Source organism: Corvus moneduloides, chromosome Z (assembly GCF_009650955.1).
Source record: "Corvus moneduloides isolate bCorMon1 chromosome Z, bCorMon1.pri, whole genome shotgun sequence".
NCBI classification, from domain to species: Eukaryota; Metazoa; Chordata; class Aves; order Passeriformes; family Corvidae; genus Corvus; species Corvus moneduloides.
The window spans coordinates 7376753-7395054 of NC_045511.1; the positions used below are offsets into that span (position 1 = coordinate 7376753).

Sequence of the window (18302 nt, forward strand, 5' to 3'; positions counted from 1 at the left end):
AAACCACATGCAGTGCCAGCTGAGTTCACTGATGATCCAAAATTAAGTCTTTACTATGCACTTACTATACATTACTCATGAGCTTTGCTCGTGTTAACATTAACCCTGAGCTCAGACAGATTTCTAATTACCTGCATTTGCCGAAGTGGTCCTGCCAACTGCTCAGTCAATTTTGGCATTTCACTGGACTGAAAAAGAAGACATTAAACAATCTCATGTGCTCCCATACATTTGCTCTATACCAAATTAAATGCAAAACCAGAAGTTCGGTGTGTGATACTGCCATCCTAAATTATTCTAATAACTTCTCAAACCTGTTATCAACACTAAAATGACTCAATTCCCCAAATGCTTGTTCCTCAAACTAAACCAGGAAACTAAATCTTTCTGCATAATATACCAGCATCATGAAAAAGCACCTGCTATCTGGATACTTCCAAAATTCTCTCTATTTAGCTGTACCATAGTTTGGAACCGACAAATGAACTGCTATTTATTATGTGACAGTTCAAGCTTTTCTTTAAGAATATTACAAAAAAATGTTTTTAATAACTTAAGCATCAGTGGCAATATATGAAAATATGGCTTTTCAAAATACAGGAACATCTTTATGTCCTAGCTGTTCAGACTCAAGTATTATTGTTGAGTGAACCCCAATATTCTGATTAACAATGGCTTACCTTGGCATCCCTTCCACTAACAAATGAACTGCATTGGCATCTGCTGCTAATGTTTTTTTCCCATATTTAGAATCAACCTGAGTGATACATCCTGCTAGCTCTTTGTAAAAATATTTCATATGGTAGTTATTGTTACTAATTTTCTGAGGTGAGACTAACCTTGTATATAGCGTGCAGGTGGGAAAAAAATAACACCTGGTATAAAATGCCCATGTTATTGCTTTTAAAAATATATGGTCTGATTTTAACAGCCTTTTTGGTATCAATTCCATGTGTTACTGCCATTTTGATCAATGGTCAAGGGTACTGACCATGTAACGTAACACAGACACATCTGAGAATTAAAGATACCCTCACCCCACAGTGTAGGGGTGCAGTTATTGTTAAGCCTCTTCTTGAGATAATCATTCTACATTTTAAATTATATGGAGGGGGGTATGTATGTATTAATAGCAGCACATATGCTGAGAATCTATTGATACTGCTTCATTTAATGAGGAAGTCTGCAATTTAACACAACCTTTGGCATGTCACGCATGCGGAAAGAGACTTGAGCATTGAAGCTGAAATGCTTTTGCTCAGTTCAGTGGGAGTTCATGTCAAACACCTTAGGAAGCGATAAAAAATGTGCAAAGGCTCATACTGTTATGACCAATTTCTGCAACTGAATTAAAAACAGTATTATTAAAAGACAGGAATGTCTAGAATTCTGGAATTGAAGAAGTAACTCACATTCTCCTGAAACACAAAACAGCTGAGTAGTGCAGTTGCCTGTTCTGCAGATAAGTCATTGAAGAGACCATTGAACATCATTTCTGTCAGGAGTAGTTCATCAGCACTAAAATAACGAGAAGGAAGCTTAGGGGAAAGACTTACTGAAATGTAATTTTAAAATTAAGAACTATTAATCTGTTTTGTGAAGCAACTGGATATGGATAAAAAACCAGCATCTTAATTTTACTGTCAGGGACACCAAATATACAGACACACACACACAAAAATACTAGCTTTTTAAGGGGAATGCTAATTAATAAGAGACTGCAACATTATTTTAAAGAAACTAAAAGCACTTAATAGACTAAAATAAAACCCTCCTGACAGATCATATGAGTTCGTATGAATAGTTGATTTAGTCAGTTTCTATCAGACAGAATATCAAGAGATCAGAAAGAACCAGGGAGTTAGGCAACTTAGGAAAAGCACGAAAACTGGTACTGCTGCTGCTCAGAAAAGAGTAGACTGGGTATTTCCAAAATACTGAAGAAAGGAATGAACTTGCTTCAATTTACTTGAGGAATAAAGACTTAATCACGAATTATAAAAGTAAGTGCATGATGCAGATACAAAATCCAAACATACTTATTTGGATAAAACACCAAATTTTCGGTAATACTGGAATTTATCAAAAAAATGATGAATAGGATGGGGGAAAAACAAAGAAGGAATTTTTTAAAAAAGAGATATGTCACTCAAACAGTTCCAGGCAGTCAGGAAGTAGATAAAATTCTGATTCAGCTTCCCCACTTGCTATCAAATTTTGCAGGGCAATTAGCTATCAAACAAATACCAAAAAGCAGCTTTCAAACTTACCTGTAAGACAAAGGGTACAGCAGTCACTGTGACTTTTAAAAATACAAAATTCTATCAAAATCTGAGTTACTGTAAAATATTGAAGTCTGATTCATGATTTTTTCACCTGTTTCAGTATGTACGTACCTGCTAAATGTATTATAGTAAAATGCACCACTTCACTGATTCCTATGGAAGCAATTTCACTATATTCCAAACCTGTCAGTGACTTGGCAACTGCTGACAACATTGTTACACTTGTTTGTGAGTGACTGTACCAACAGTCCTGGTTCAATGTCAACCACAGAAATCAAGATCTTCCTCTCGTGCAACATTAAATGAAAACACATCCTATTACCTTAGGCACAAAAATAGCCATTGTTTTGGCATTTTCATGTCTATGTTTGAATTTTAAAATCTATTGTGTTTTTCCTTAAGTTGCTACCTTTATTTATACTGCTTGAATCAGTATAATACCTTTATTACACAGAACACTGTCTCTGAAGAATTCTTTTTCTAATGGTCTCAAAACTTTAAAATACAGTGTACTGATTTTAGCAAGGACAGTAAAGTGTGTATTCATGACAACGAACAGTTTCCACAGAAGCCAGTTACCTGCTGATTTCACAAGCAACCCGTCCTTTCATCTCTATAACATCTGAAGACGTGGCAAACCCCAGTCTTCTCAAAACACGCTTGCGGCATTTGAGTTCATCCATTTGTAGGACGGTTCTGGCTTTCTTCAATTCTCGCTTTGCTACTTTAATATCCATAGCAATCTGGGGGGCCAGAAGGAGAGGAATTACACCTTGCTGGTTTAACAGATGCAACTGTTTTAAAGACATCGTTTAATTTACATAAAGGCCTCAGAATAACAGTATATGAACATACTACTTGACTAGTTGACCTGCCTAACTCTCTTAAGAGGAAGGTTTAAAACAAACAGTATTATTATTATTATTATCATTATTATTATTATTATTATTAAAAATCAGCTCCATTTACCCACTGAAGCCTCTGGTAAACTTAGTAAATTAAGCTATTTACACATAGTGGGAAACAAACCAAACCAGCCCATGCTAAAAAGACAAAGTGATCATCTGTTGAGAAATGAGTGCTCATCTTCTGAGACCTATACTAAGTCTCACCTAACCAATCATTCAATGAAATGTAACCCAAATGCATTATTTTCCACTATTAGAGCTTCTTGCAGTGGCTTGCAGTTCATCACAGTCACTGTCTAGATCCTGACAGCAGACACCCTTGCAGAAAGCTGTTTGGTCCATCAGGTCTTACCACATGCAACTTTGTGGCCATACCAGAACTACCTCACTTCCGTGAAGTGGCTGCTGAAGAACCTGTTTTCTCAAGCAGCAGAGAAACATGACAGCTGGTTTTATGCACAATCAGTTTCAGTCTAGGAGGGTACAACGCTAGGCAAAATAAGTAAGTGCATTGCTTCCAGGCTGAGAGTCAGCTCAGGAAGCAGTAGCATGATGATTCCTCTGGTATACTCCTCAAGCTACTAAGCCCCATCAAGTAATTCAACTTAATTTTTAATATACTTTTGCAAACCTATCAATTGAAATTATCTATGAAGACTTTTCCTATGCTGCATTGTGCTATGCCTACTCAGTGAAAAAGAGCTCTGTAACCTTCTAATTCCTGAAAACTTCCTCTGAAGAGTCTTCTTTTCAGACATATGTTGCGTCTGTATCAATGAAAGGCATACCACCAACTCAGCCATTTTGTTATTGAGATTCAGTAATTTTACTGTATTTAAAAGGGCTGATTAGGGCTTAGCAAATAAAAAGAAAAGCAAGTAAGAAGACAACCTCCCTCCCCCACTCCAGCTAAATACAAAGTGATTTTGTTTGTATCTTTACCTGTGCTTTTTTTTCGCAAAGTTTGTATATGGTTTCCAAGTTTGGATCATTGTGAAGAGGATGTGAGTACATCCTATGCTCAAATGCCTCTATTTTTTGGATTACTTTTTTCAACCCTTGGTCTTTGATGCCCATGTCATCAATAGGGTCTAGTAAAGGCACTCCATCAGGAAACCGTTTCTGTACTTCCTAAAATGATGAAAAAAGATTTTTATTTTTATGATTAGTAACAGCAAAATAAACTACATTTTACAAATAAGCTGGCATAACTATAGAGACACAGGAGGCTGTAATGTAAGTTACGTGACATTTCAGCAGTTTTCAAAATTAGTTTAAAATGACGTGACAAGGAGAAACAATTGACACATATTGTGGTTTCCAACCCCTTTAAAGAATAAAGCTGAAGATGTGACAGATGCTTTCCACAAATTTCTTTATAACAAGCTGCCTTGGGCTCAAGAGTACCTCACTAATCACAGCAGAGTGCTTACACAGCCTAGTGGAACTTACCAGTACAGATTTTAAGACACTTTGCCTGTTATCAGTAGGCCTCAGGTCTTTTGGTATGTAAAGTCGGACACTGCTGATAGCTGAGACAAGATGTACCAAAACAGGAACAACCTATCAAAGAGAGGGTAGTAACTCATAAATCAGTAAAAAACGTACCTCTTATTACTGGTCCATAGCAAAACTTTTTCAAGGGAAAAGGAAAACTTAGTGCACAAGCACGCAGCAGTGGGTAAAGGAATATCAGAAAGCAGGAAAATGTGGCTAATGACTTAAAGTACTCATAAAGAAGAAAAGTAGTTGTCCAAATGGGAAAATTCTGAATGCAGTTTCTCTCTACAGAGTGACTGCAAGTGAAAACAAAACAACAGTTTTTCTATTACCTCGCGTCTTACCTGCTGGAATACCTCTTTTGATCCAAACCAGACAAATTATTGTCATACACTTGAATAAGAATGCTAACAGCAGAGAACATCAAGCCAGAAAACACATAATTCCTAAGTATCAAAACCATCATGACACCATGAAGAATCAATACTGCATTGAACTCCAAGGTTTAAATGGACTTCCTGAGAAAAAACCTGCAGACAAATTAAACTGCCTCTGATCTGAAAATTGTAACTGTTTGTCTTGATATAGGGTTTCAAACTAAAAATTTTAAATAAAGCAAGTATTTTCACTAAAAAAAAGTTTCAATTTAATTTTAGAATGAGTTTTGTAAAGCTGTCCAGAGAGGTGGTGGAGTCACCATCCCTGGAAGGGTTCAAGAAGCAACCGGAGGTGGCACTTTGTGCTATGATTTAGGTGAGAAGCTGGTGTTCAAAGGTTGGACTCAATGATCTTGGACGTCTTTTCCAGCCTTAATGATTTTAAGATATAAAGAAGGAGTTCTGTTCCCAAAGACAAGTTACTGCTAAAAAAAGCATCTGTCAAACAGTACTACTAAAAATCTATTACTTTAATTTATTAATAAGGCAGAGTTAGGTCTACAGATTCTTTCTCTTCCTTAAATGAATCAGTCCCTCTTTTACCATAGTTTGCAAATGGCTTGGAAATAAAGATTTGAGAAAGCTTACGAAGAACTACTGAGAATAAACACATGTAACAAACCTGCATCTCTCCTTTCTCATCAGGTCTGGCTGGCTTTGCAGACTCAGTCGCAGAATTTTTCAGACTGTCTTTGCTGCAGTGCAGGAGCACTTCAACTACATACAAAGGGTCCAATTCACCGGAATTTGGCTGTTGAGGGCACAGAAAAAGAACAGGTCTGAAACAGTTATTTTAAAATACCAGAAAGAATGAATGAAAACCACATCATTTCTCCAACATTAAAGGTATGAAATGAGCGATGTCTCTTTACAAAGTATCAGCTCAGTGTCGCAGTACATTCTGAAAACGCACATTCTGGTGAACTGATAGAAAGATCCCTCCTCCAGGAAAACACACTTGAAAAAATTACCCTCCCTCATCCTCCCTTGTCGGAATAGCCTAAAGTCTGCTTGAAGCTTTAGGTGCTTTTGCCTTTTCTTCTAGATGTATCTCTTCCAAAGTAAGCCAATATGTTTTAAAACTGTAATGCATATTTGCATCATACTAGCAGTACTGAACTTTGCATTTAAAAAAAAAACAACCCAAACCAAAATTAGGGGATCTCTTTCATTTGCAGGTTTGCAGGTTCAAGTTTTCATGCACAATAGAGACCACAGAAAAATCTTTCAAGTATAACAGCTCGTATCTGCGGCAAGCAGGACATTGCGTCTTGCACGCTTCATCTTTACAAACCCCAAAATGCACTCATAACATCTGATATTCATTTAAAGAACTCAAACATGTAGATGTGGTGATGAAAGACTACTGTTCACAAGGCCATAACCTTCCTTATATCCTGATTTTAAAAAGCCTGACATTAGTTATTTGAGTGGATCAATATGCACTAGGGTTGCTCAGATACACTCCTACTATAAACAAGTATTTTTAAGACTTTGAACAGAACTATGTTCTAGGCCTAACACAAACATAGACATAATCTTTTAAAATACCACGTGCAAGCTTTCTGCTTCCAAATACAAGAGAAAAAGAAAACATTCTTTTCGAAATCCCACCTTAACTCAGTTCATTTTTACTGGGTGGTATTTTTCATTACAAAGCTACAACATACTACTTTATTTCACTGCATGCCAACTAGCATTTTTAACAGATCCTCAGAAGTGCTATGAGAAACTGCCATAGAAAAATAAAGACAAAAACAGGGTTATCCTGTTGTATAAGCTAAATTATTTCTTCAAGAAATGCCAATTACTTGCTGGGGAAGAAATTGTTCCTCTAAATTGTATCCTACATTTGCAGGAAGCAGTCACAGCAATGTAGGAGATCCAAACCACTGCCACTCTCTGAAATAAGAATTTTAAAATAATACCCACATGTACCAGATCAGTATCCAGCCAAAGCCAGGGAAAGCATAATGCTGACTTGAATGAAGTAGAGACTAAACTCATAGCTGCACAAGTGTGCTACAGAAAATACTAGAATTGGAGATATCTAGAAAATTATGAGAGGAAAAAAAATTTCTATCTCTGATTGCATTGCAAACTTATTAATAAAGCAGGAATATAAAAATCATTAACATCTGCTGTTAATATTACTCTCTTTAAGTTTACATATACCAACAGCTTTTAGACAATGCTCACTAGACACGACTCAACCTACAGCTACATTTTGAATGTGTACTGTTTCCTTCCATGGATTTCCTACAACAGTATAGTTACTACATCTTTGAACAGTGACAGACATGTTTCTATATGCAAAAATAAAAGGAGATTAGAACCCTTAGAAAACTTGTTAGCCACAGACTTCTCTGTCATATCAAGTTTAAATGATTCTTTAATTCACACTGCCATCAAGTCACATGTTTCAAGGACAAAATTAAGCCCTTTTTGGCAGAGTACAGAAGGATTAGCTGTATTCTTAAGATTTTAGATTTGCCCTGAAACATCTCTTACTTCATCTGCCCAGAAACAAACCAAAATAAGAAAGGTGATCGTGCCCAGGAACTAAGAAGTATAGCACAGGTAACGAATTCAGAGTCCCAGATTAGTAACATCAAACTCACTGAAAATTCAATGACCATGACACAGCACTAAAAGAGATGTTTATATAGTAAACATTATAAATATACAAGGATTACGATAAATCTAAACAGGGAAGACAGAACTGCAGCATCTCAAATTTTAGTATCAATAATTGCTAAGAGACAAAAATTTCTTGTCTAGAATCAGGGATCAGATAATACGGACTATCAACAGCACAACAGTATCACTAGCTTACTGCTGGCACAATCTAGTGAAAATAAAATTTCTCAGTCAAAAATACTTGGGTTTTGTATGAATTCCAAAGGACATAGTTATTTTGCTGCCTACTATAATGTAGAGTATATAGCAAGCACCCCTGCTTGAGATAAATTATATTCTGAATAACAGTAAAGTGCTATTTGCATTGACAATTTTGTGGAACACTGAATTTTGAAATTATGATGGAAAAGCATCTACACATAATTAATAATAAACATAACTGGCATGACTCATGCATTTACTTTCACAGTGCAATGAACTAAGAATATTATGTGAAATACAGACATACTATAGCCCTAAATGTCATTATTAATTACATAGATTTCTCATTAGAAAAAAAGACTTAATTAGAAACGATGATATAGTGAAGAAAAGTTTGCAACTGATCTAGTAATATCGACTGAATTCAACATGATTTCTAAAAGCAAACCCAAAGAACTGTTCAGCTTAGAAGTGGATGAAGGTTTAAAGATGCAGCATAAGTAATATCTTTCCAGTACTAACTAAGTATACTTGTATACATTAAATAGTAATGGCAAATGGCATCTGTGTCTCAGGACAAAAATGCATTGAAGAGACACTAAAATGGGTAAACAACAACTTCTTCAAGTAATTTGTTTTGCCTCTGCTCATAGAAACTAGTCCTTTCATACTGACTTTAAAAGTTACATAGCTTTAAGTCTGTTCCTTAATTTCCACCACCTATTGTCATTCTTTCCACACACTCAGAAGGAAAAATTCAACCCAGCTGCTAGAATGACTTAATGAAAAAAGTGCTGCTGGAGCCACATCCATCTCTTGCAAAACAGACTGGAATTTCAAAGCTAATATTCAAAGCCAAAGGCTTATACAACAGTGAGACAGACCAGATAGGGAAGGCAAATATATATGTGAATAAATATGTCACAGATAGAAGAACTGCCTCCAAATGACACAGAAGTTGGAAATTTTACATAGAAAGCTGTGACTAGGGGGACAATCTGGTTTACTACTTGTGTGTCTCTATGATATAAAGCAAAGATTTAAGCAACAGCAGTAAGTGTCCAGTTTTTCAACTTGAAAAAAGAAAGAAATATGACTTTCAAAAGGAAGATGGAAAACCAGAACAAAAGCTCTTTTAGTAAGTTCTGTATGCACACATTTTTCTCATTTCCTCTTTAACGAATATATATTAGAGAAGCACCAAAAGGTGCCACAATGAACAGGCACCACCAGAACTCAACAAAGACAACTTTGCATTTAGACCTAGCAACTAATGCCAATGGTCTCCTGATAAAATTATAGCAAAAATGGTACCACAGAAAAATATGCTTTTAACTTAGGTTTTCATTTAAACAGCTTTTTTCATTAAAGCTGTTCAACTTTCTCATTAACAGCTTAAATTAGCACTGGCAATGTCTCAGAAACAACTTAGTTCGAAACATTTTCAGTGCTATGTAAAAGCAAGCATTTCCTCCACAAATATGTTAAAAGTTAAAAACTGAACCCAAGACGTGGAGTTTTCTCCATCTTCTATAACTTTATTTCTTTACACTTTTACTAGAGGAAGTTCAGAGCTTTTTGTAAATTTGGGGTAAAAGGAAATTTTTTTGCCTTTGAGAACTATAAAGAAATAGGAGTTTTATCTTATTTTCAGAAAAGCCAGTCAGATATATATTTTGATAATGGAGACAACATGTATTTTACCTTAACATTTGATTTCTTAGAGAAATTAACAACCACTCCCCATCCGTAGTCATCACCTTCATTCTTCACCTGGAAAAATTACAAGATGTTGTAACATCACCCACCTATAATAACATCCTAGCAAGCACAACCTTTTGTATTTTTGATATTTACAACAGCAGTCATAGATTACTATTCATCATGAAAACAGTATTTCTTTTATTGCATTATTGAATGCTTAGCAAAGAAACACAAGTAAAAACTGGTGCTTAGTGTGATGCATGTAATTTTTCAAGACGGTAAACTGGCAGACACAAATGAACCTTGCAAATTTCAAAAATGGGCAGAAATTAAAAACAAAACAAAAGAAAAATCAAACTACCTTTACCAGTCTTCCTGGCTGTAGAAAGGGCAAGCAGTACTTTGGTTTGTGAATATACTCTTCAATATCTTTACCCAGTTTTGCAAGCTGCTGGCGGATTCTGTAGTATATCACCACATTTTCTTCATTGGGAATTACAATTTTGTTGTACTGTGCTTCCAAATTATTGACTCCTAAAATGACAAGTAAATTCTCAAGGAAATTAGTATCTTCACACAGATTGAGAAATCAGTGTTTCACTTTCAGATCTACATGACTAATATTTTGTGACCACTTTTAGTATTCATCTTCTACTTACAAGAACCCATTCTCTGGAGGGCTAGAAATCTGTACATTCGTCCCCTGCATTTTATTTATAGAGAATTAAATTCCAGTATTGTTTTTAAAAATAAACAAGCTTGAGAAACTGGAAAAGGCTAGACACCCAATTATCCAGGAATAACTGATTTAGGTTTGCACAGAAGTCACATTAAAACATGCAGTGATTTTGCAGGAAGGTATTCGATGCTTACCAGCACTTTTTATCTCCTCCTACAAAAATAAGATTGCTCAAGGACATCTTCTAAAAAGAAGCGTTCCAACAAGAGGTGAGTTGTTAGAAGATGTTCTTCCTAACTTGTTTTAGGTTCTGATTTATCAGTCGAAATCAGTATTTTCTTCCTCCAGTATTTTTACATCTTATTTATGCAAATCAGTTTTTATTCTAAGCAGTATGATTCATTCTCTCATTCTGGTAATACCATCAGCAAGCATAAACAAAGGACAGATTATAAAAATCTCTTTTTCCTCTCTACCAACTCATCCTCTTGCATGCTATTTTTGAATGCTCGTAAGTGGCCCAGAAATCCCACTTCACTGGGACTTGAGAGACAACTCAGGGAAGTGCTCCTATTTTTACCTGCCAATTTTTCAAAGAAATAAGCCATTCATTCATACTCATGGCATACTTTCTTCCTTAGTCTAAGTAGCCAGTTCTCTCCTTTGTGTTTTTAATTGCAGCTGAAGTGATTACAAAATTCTAATGCCCAGTATGGTGCCTATGGTGAAATTGTGCACGAACTATGAAAAATGTTCTTCAGCTCCATTTTTCTATTTAAACAGCAATGCTGGAATGACAGAATAAAGATCTAGGCATACCAACTGGAACAGAGAGGTTGTCAGGAAATAAATACTTTATTTAACTACTACTGCACCTGCAAACTAACAGAGACATAATGGAAACCCTCCCTCTGCATGGCTATCAAAGCTACATGCACATACACACTTTCTTTCATAACATTCAATTAACAAATGACCAGATGAATTCCTCATTAATAATTCCTCTCATGTTCTTAAGTTTTATAAGAAGCCTCACTCTCAAACACTGTCTGAAATCTCCAGAAACTGACTTTGGTGCATGAAAACTCACTATTTAAGGATCATGGCTCAAAATGCAGTTACTCAACAGAATGCAAATAATGTCTCAGATCTCTCTGCATTTTTCTTATTATTATAATAAACATTTCTTACCTACACTACTCTGAATGCAGTGTGCTTAAGTTCTTTTTACAGATTGTACTGGGATATTAAAAGCTGGAAGACTTTCCTTCCCTAAGATTTTTTTCCCTGCATCTCAAATAAGCCATGGGAATTTTTAAATTGTTTTTCCTTCTTCCTGCCTTACAGTTTAGCAATGTGACAACCCTTCTTGTCTGACTCAGAGAGGAAAGCTCTCTTCATAAACTGACAGTGCATATTAGTATGAGTCCTAAGAACTAAGAGGAAATTACTCTTACTGAAACTACAACGTGGCAACAAATGATGCAACGGCAACTGTTGGCAGGGAAGACAAAAACTGCCCAGGTAAAAACTTGTATGAGCATAATAAAGTCTAACTGCCCAATCTCACCATATTTTATACCTACTCACATGGGAACAACATGCAGCAGTACTTACTTTCCACTATTTCTGGAATAGTTCTGTAATGCTGGAACTGATAAAAGGATTTTTCTAACATGTATTCAGGATTAATTTCCTCTACTCGAAGCAAGTTCAATACCATGTTATATGTCAGGTGAAATGCACTGTTTAAGGGATCGGCTGAACCCTGAAAAAGATCCAAGAGCATTTTCCGATTAAAAAAATATTAATTGCAGCATATAAGAACACACTGAACGAACCAGGATGCAGTATTTTATATGAGGAGCTGCTTTGATGAATTGCACAACTTGTCTTGAATTTAGATTACATGTTTCATGAAGTCCTAAGCAATTCTATTATGCTGAATATGTAGAAGTATTTGTACTGTATTGATACTTACCATAGCCACAATATTATAAATGATATTTGAACGAAATGAAAAGTCCAGGTGAAAAATTCAGATGTTTCCTGTAGTTTACAATTTGGATTCCATTATCTTAACTTTAAAGTAAGAGTTTCTTAACGATTTAAAGCAATCCATTATTTTAACACTGAAAAAAAATCTTATTTGCAAGTCTTAAGACCTACTGGTTACATTGGTGTCTTGCTTTTTGCTCAAAAATAGGTAATCTGCAAATTCTTTAACTTAAATTATGACTCATTATAAAATTAACATAATTTTCAGGTCGCTTGAGAGAAGCTGTGAACTCTCCCCTGGATGTGGTCCTGGGCACCCTGCTCTATATGACCCTGCTGGAGCTTGACCTCCACAGGTCCCTTACAACCCCCACCATTCTGGGAAGTTAAGTTTTTTTTTTTACAAGGTGGTACATACAGGTATTTTGATTAACCTAAGAAGAAAGGATGCTCAGAAAGCATTGCAGGTAACACAATTATCTTCTTTACCCATACACGTTTTTTAAGAATGTCTACTACTGTCATCTGTCAAAAAGGGGTACTGAACTAAGTAAGTGCATCTTTGGCCTGATTCATCATTGGCTGTTACTATGTTCTACCCAAGAGGACAACCTTGTTATCATAAAAGAGCAAACATTTAATTAATGTGGACCAAAACAACCAGTTATTCAAAGAACAAACATAACAGTTAAGCAGTGTCCACAGAAGATCTAGAAGAGCTCAACACACAGCCTCTCCAAGTAAGGGCCAGCCTGGGAAACTGTCTCTCACTGAAATGTCAGCACAGAAGACCATCCAGATATACCAAATCACTGAAATCAGATGAGAGAGATCCAACACTTCTGAAATATAAAACTGCCCAACTGCGGTGCATAACCTTTCATCCAAGTAGCACTAGTATCAAAGGAACAGGTGTCTGATAGTCCTTCAGAAAGGATACCAGGGAAATTCAGGAGTTATGAAGTAGAAAATTACAATTTGTGTGCAACTTAAGGAGTTCAAAACAGAAGCAACACACAGCTGGACAGAACATGGCAGAACAACAACATAAATAGGCTTTTTGTAAAACCAAGATAGATCTCACAAATATTTCAGAGCTCTTTGAAGGTATTAATAAATACATGGATTATCATACCTCCTGAAATGCTTATGACAATACACTCACCTCCAACAATGTAACATAATTAAGTGTTTAAGAAATTTTTAAAAAACAAACTCTTGTGAATTACTGAACAGAAAACCAGTGCAATTTTGGTGTTTTCCAAAGCAAAATTTCCCAGAGACTCAAAGAGGGCTGGACTTATAAGAAATGTAAAAAACGCAACATTAGAAAAATAGCAAGGTCTGCTAAAAATTGTACTAGATATCTGAAGACACAAATAATCCACAAACAGTGTATGACAAAGAATAAAACAGCAAGTGAAATCTAATTTAGAAGTAACATAAAAGACAATGGACAACAGTTTGCAATGGTTTTGTACCTATCATTCTTTTAAAATAACTTATATGTGAAATATAAGAGATTTACTAAACAAGCATTGTTATTTCAACAAGCCTATGAGTAAATTCAGTTATGATTAAACATTTTAAATAACAACTAAAACGTAACAAGAAAATAAGGAGACATATTTTTCATGCAACTATACGACTGCCTAAAGTTCCACATATTCTATCAGACATTTTAGGAGCTCAGAAGGCTGACACTAGAAAACATGCTACTCTGCACCTTTTTTTAAGATCACAAATTGCTTTACCTAAAACTAAGTATATCTTCTTGCAGCTAATTCATTTGCTTTTCTTTATTAGCAGAGCTATTCCCTTGCCATACCTAATTTAAAAAATCACTGGCTATTCAAAAATTAACTGATGATTTGTTTATATATGCAAATGCTGAAATTCAGATCCAGTGCTTTTCTAGATCAAGCTAAGTGTACTGGATTTTAAATGACAATACTACAATACACACATTTTTCTTTCAATTTTAAAGGTACTGTCAGGAATTCAGATCCTACATCCATTGATGCACTGATACTAGACTTATTAAGAGACAGTTTGAATCTAAAACTCCTTCACATGTAGAAGATTTAAGAATACTGTAATCCCATTTGCTTTAAGTGAGACAGAGCTTTACAAGATTACCTTACAAATGGTAGAATCCTACTCACTGCATGATTATTTTGTCTCAGAAAAGAACACAGCTGTTACAGAAAAAGCCTTCGGCGTATGTTTATCTTATGGAAGTACCAGCATGCATACATGTAAAACAAGTTTAGGATAAATCATACAGCCTAATATTTTGCTTCCCATGGCCACTCATTTAGTCATTCTAGATAACATCTGTGAGTGGATCATGAATACACATTAGGTTTTCACCTCAAGTGATGCATCTCAGGGCAGAAGTACCTCTTAAATTAGACCGTGAAATGTGAATTTAAAATAATGCTGTCAGTTCTGAAATCACCACAGATGATTTTAGTGAATTAGTGACACACAGAATTAGGAATTAGTGACACAGAAATGTGTCACTAATTACAACATCAACAGTTGAGCTGTGGTGCTCAAGTTTCTACAGATGCCTCTGATTTGATCTATCAAATAAAGATGACAGAACTTCTGTTGCTGATGCTAACCAACATATAACATAGCCTCTTTTTTTTTAGACCTGATAAAAGGATTGTGTATCTACCCAACCTCCTGACCATTTTTCTAAATATATCATTCATCTTAGGAAAGAGACATTATCACTCCCTAAGAAGCTTGCCTCTCTGTAACAAAAAATGCCATTTAAAGAATGCCATTTACTAAAGAATGGCACAGCAATTATGCCAGTGTCAGCTAACAGTGGTCAGATTCTTTCCTACTGCAATGTCCACTGCTCTAGTCAGGCATCAACTAAAGAAGCTGGAATACACTCATCAGCTGGCTACAGGCACTAGAGGTCTGGCAAAAAGCTGCTGTGTGACTGCTCTGAGCACACTATGAAGTAACTCCTCTTTCCATTCCTGACATCTTGGAGGCAAAACCTTCATCGTGTGCTTGCAAGATTATAAACTATTTGAAAGAATAGAACTATAACTGTCACACCCCTATTAAATGTGATCATAAAGTGAGAAAACAAGGAACTTCATGCAACTATAATATATGCACAGAACACGCCAAGAAAGACCAAACAATTCCTGCAGATTCACTTTAAAGACTTTTTTAAACAGCAGAGTTCAACTATGAAGGAGTAATTTAAAAACAAACCGAAAAACCCAGCTAGTTCAGAGATTATATAAAGCAGACTTACTTGAAAGGCAATGTTTGAGCCAGTTGCTGATGTGGCAATTTTTATTTTAAACACATGATCAGCATTTTACAATTTGAGAATATGATCATTCTATTAAGACACAGCAGTTAAAATACAAATCCTGCTTTGGCAAAAAATTATGAATTTTTCCTGTTCCATCATCTCATAAACACATCTTTCTCCAAATTTCAGAAACTCCTGTCTTCTCAGTGTTCTCTAAGCAATACATTTGAAATCAAGAGTTCTGAGAAGCTTACTTTGTCTGAAAACTGAAACTGCTACTTCTTCGAATGAAATATACTAGCTCTATTGTATTACACCTTCAGCACAACCAGCGAGTTCTGCAGTGTGCATTAGTCTTTACCTACTACCCCAGGCTATCAATAGACTCACACCTAACAGGGAGCAATCACCTGTACCATCCTTGCTTCATTTACTTAACAGCAACATCCAGATTTTGCAGCTGCATTAGAAAACCTTACACCAAAATACAGTTGTTCTCTTATACTCAGTACACTCAAGGCATGAGTAGACAATCAGCCTTTTATGGTAAATACTAAAAATGGCCATGGTAAGTTACTGCAGAGACAATTAGTGCTTACCTAAAGTCACCTGTCAGATACACATGGTGGAGAGAAGCAATTAACAGGAGGGGAGGGAAGGTGGGCTTTTCCTTCCCAACTTACTTTCAAAGAGCCTTGACAATATAAAGTGTTAGCTATGCTGGATTTTGCTTATTGCCAATAAGATGCAAATCAGTTTTAACTTATATTTTCTCCATGATGGTTTGCTCCTCTTGAAACCTCTTTGTCTGCTCAACCTTTTTGCCATTGGCTCCTAAATGGATTACTTTCTTAAAAATACTGTGAAGCACTTAGTTCACCCTCTACCACAGGCCCTCCTGCCAAAATACAACGTTTTCTTCAATAAACTAGGCTACACCATCATCTCCCTCAACACCTCTCAGTGTCTGAGGAAGCCTCGCCCTTGCCTCCACAGAAGAAGCTCCACATTAGGCAAAGAACGAACCGCCAACCAGTCAATGCAGAAGATCAGGCAAAAGCCTAATCAGAGCTGCAAAAAGAGTTGACAAGAAAGACTGACTTCAACAGGCATCAATAAGTCACTTTCAAACATGCACTGCATCCATGACTCACTGCTGTTGAAGAACTATTGTCCCAGTTCTCCAGCCTCGTTTCTGCAAGTAATCCTGCTTCTCATTCCTTGAGAGGGCAGTCCTCCTCACCTCAAATATTCAACAAGACTGTAGCAATAGACTTTTTTTCTGAATAGTTTTTAGACAGCAGAATGACTTTGCAAGCTTTTCCTCCCTCTGGATGACAATTGCCTGGATACATAAGCATAGCCTGCATGTATCAACTAAAGTTCTCAGAAATCAATGATCTACTTTGCACTTGCAACCATTTCTCAAGAAATTTAAGCTAACTTAACAGAAGCACCCTTTCAAGTTTTCCAAGACTTGGGTTGCAAAACAATGACTGGATTAAGCTGATAATGTTAAAAATCAGGAACGTGAACATAAACAATTCACTACAGAAATAATTTAGTCAAAAGCTACAAAAAAGTATGAGAATCTGAAAATTAGAGCTGCTGTACAGTGTCCCCTGTTTAACTGCCAACAATTTGAGAGCAGATCCTCTTCTTAACACAACCAAGCAATCCAACAGGCCATTCAGTATTTACCAGTACAACCATTTCTTGCCCACATAAACGAGTAAGATAGGAAGATTGGGATGAGGAAGATTATTGCATGGAATTGATAAAAACAGTGTTTTTTCTTTTTTTTTATTACTGTTAAGACTTGGAAGCCTTGTCTAACCAGAGATGTGAGAGTTGTCATTGCTGCACTATGGCATGTAGTGTTGAGCAAGACGTACATTTGGTAAGGGTTACTCCCTCTGTTCTCTCTTACAGCAGGAGAAAAATATTTACATTTTTAAATATGTTCCCATTAAGAGAGAGGAACAAATTCTGCACATTAATTTCTTGCTCTCCAGCCTGTCATGGGAATATCAAATGGCAAATACTGTCTGAAACTAACTAATTCATAGAGACATTATGAGGTAACAAAGATCAAAGAGCCACGTTGCAAAGCAACAATAAAGTGTCTTTCATAATGATGAAATTTGATACAATACAGGACATCATTTACACCATTTTGGTCCACAAACAATTTCATTTAATTATCAGTGTTTCCAGAAATAAATTGAATCATTGAGTTTCCAGGAAGGAAATAATAAAACACTTACAAAAAGAGCAAAGAACAGAACAAACCGATAATAGTTAAAAAGATAAAGATCTTTCACTTTTTTCGTCATAAAGGGAAAATAAGTACACTTAGCTGTCTGTAACAGTCATTGCTACGAATTTCTATTAAAACCCTCATTAAATAAAAATGCAAGTGACTGCTTGATACATCTTTATGACAAAGAAACACCTCTTGTGAAATAATAACATGCTTTTTTCCATATATCGGTAATCAAATAACCACAGGAATATTCAGTGCTCCCTCAGAAATATAAAAAACCCCCTGTAGTTACACTGACAGCAGAATTACCCTGAACTACATTAGCACAGCTGCAAAACCAATAAAAAAACTGTTCTGTGAGGTTATTTTTAATAGGCAATGGTAAACAGCTA

The 18302-nt window shown here is 35.8% G+C and overlaps 1 protein-coding gene across 2 annotated transcripts in view; it reads right to left on the reverse strand.

The window, feature by feature from the left end:
• The window catches only part of MTREX (Mtr4 exosome RNA helicase), a 42094-nt gene that overhangs the window by 4225 nt on the left and 19567 nt on the right, over positions 1-18302 (reverse strand). For both annotated transcript variants that reach the window (XM_032096453.1, XM_032096454.1), the window contains exons 16-24: positions 11972-12122; positions 10037-10209; positions 9676-9744; positions 5753-5881; positions 4646-4756; positions 4136-4324; positions 2865-3028; positions 1413-1518; positions 132-188 (exon numbers count right to left, since the gene is read on the reverse strand). In XM_032096453.1, coding sequence (XP_031952344.1) covers positions 132-188; positions 1413-1518; positions 2865-3028; positions 4136-4324; positions 4646-4756; positions 5753-5881; positions 9676-9744; positions 10037-10209; positions 11972-12122 — 1149 coding nt within the window. The remainder of the gene's footprint in view (positions 1-131; positions 189-1412; positions 1519-2864; positions 3029-4135; positions 4325-4645; positions 4757-5752; positions 5882-9675; positions 9745-10036; positions 10210-11971; positions 12123-18302) is intronic.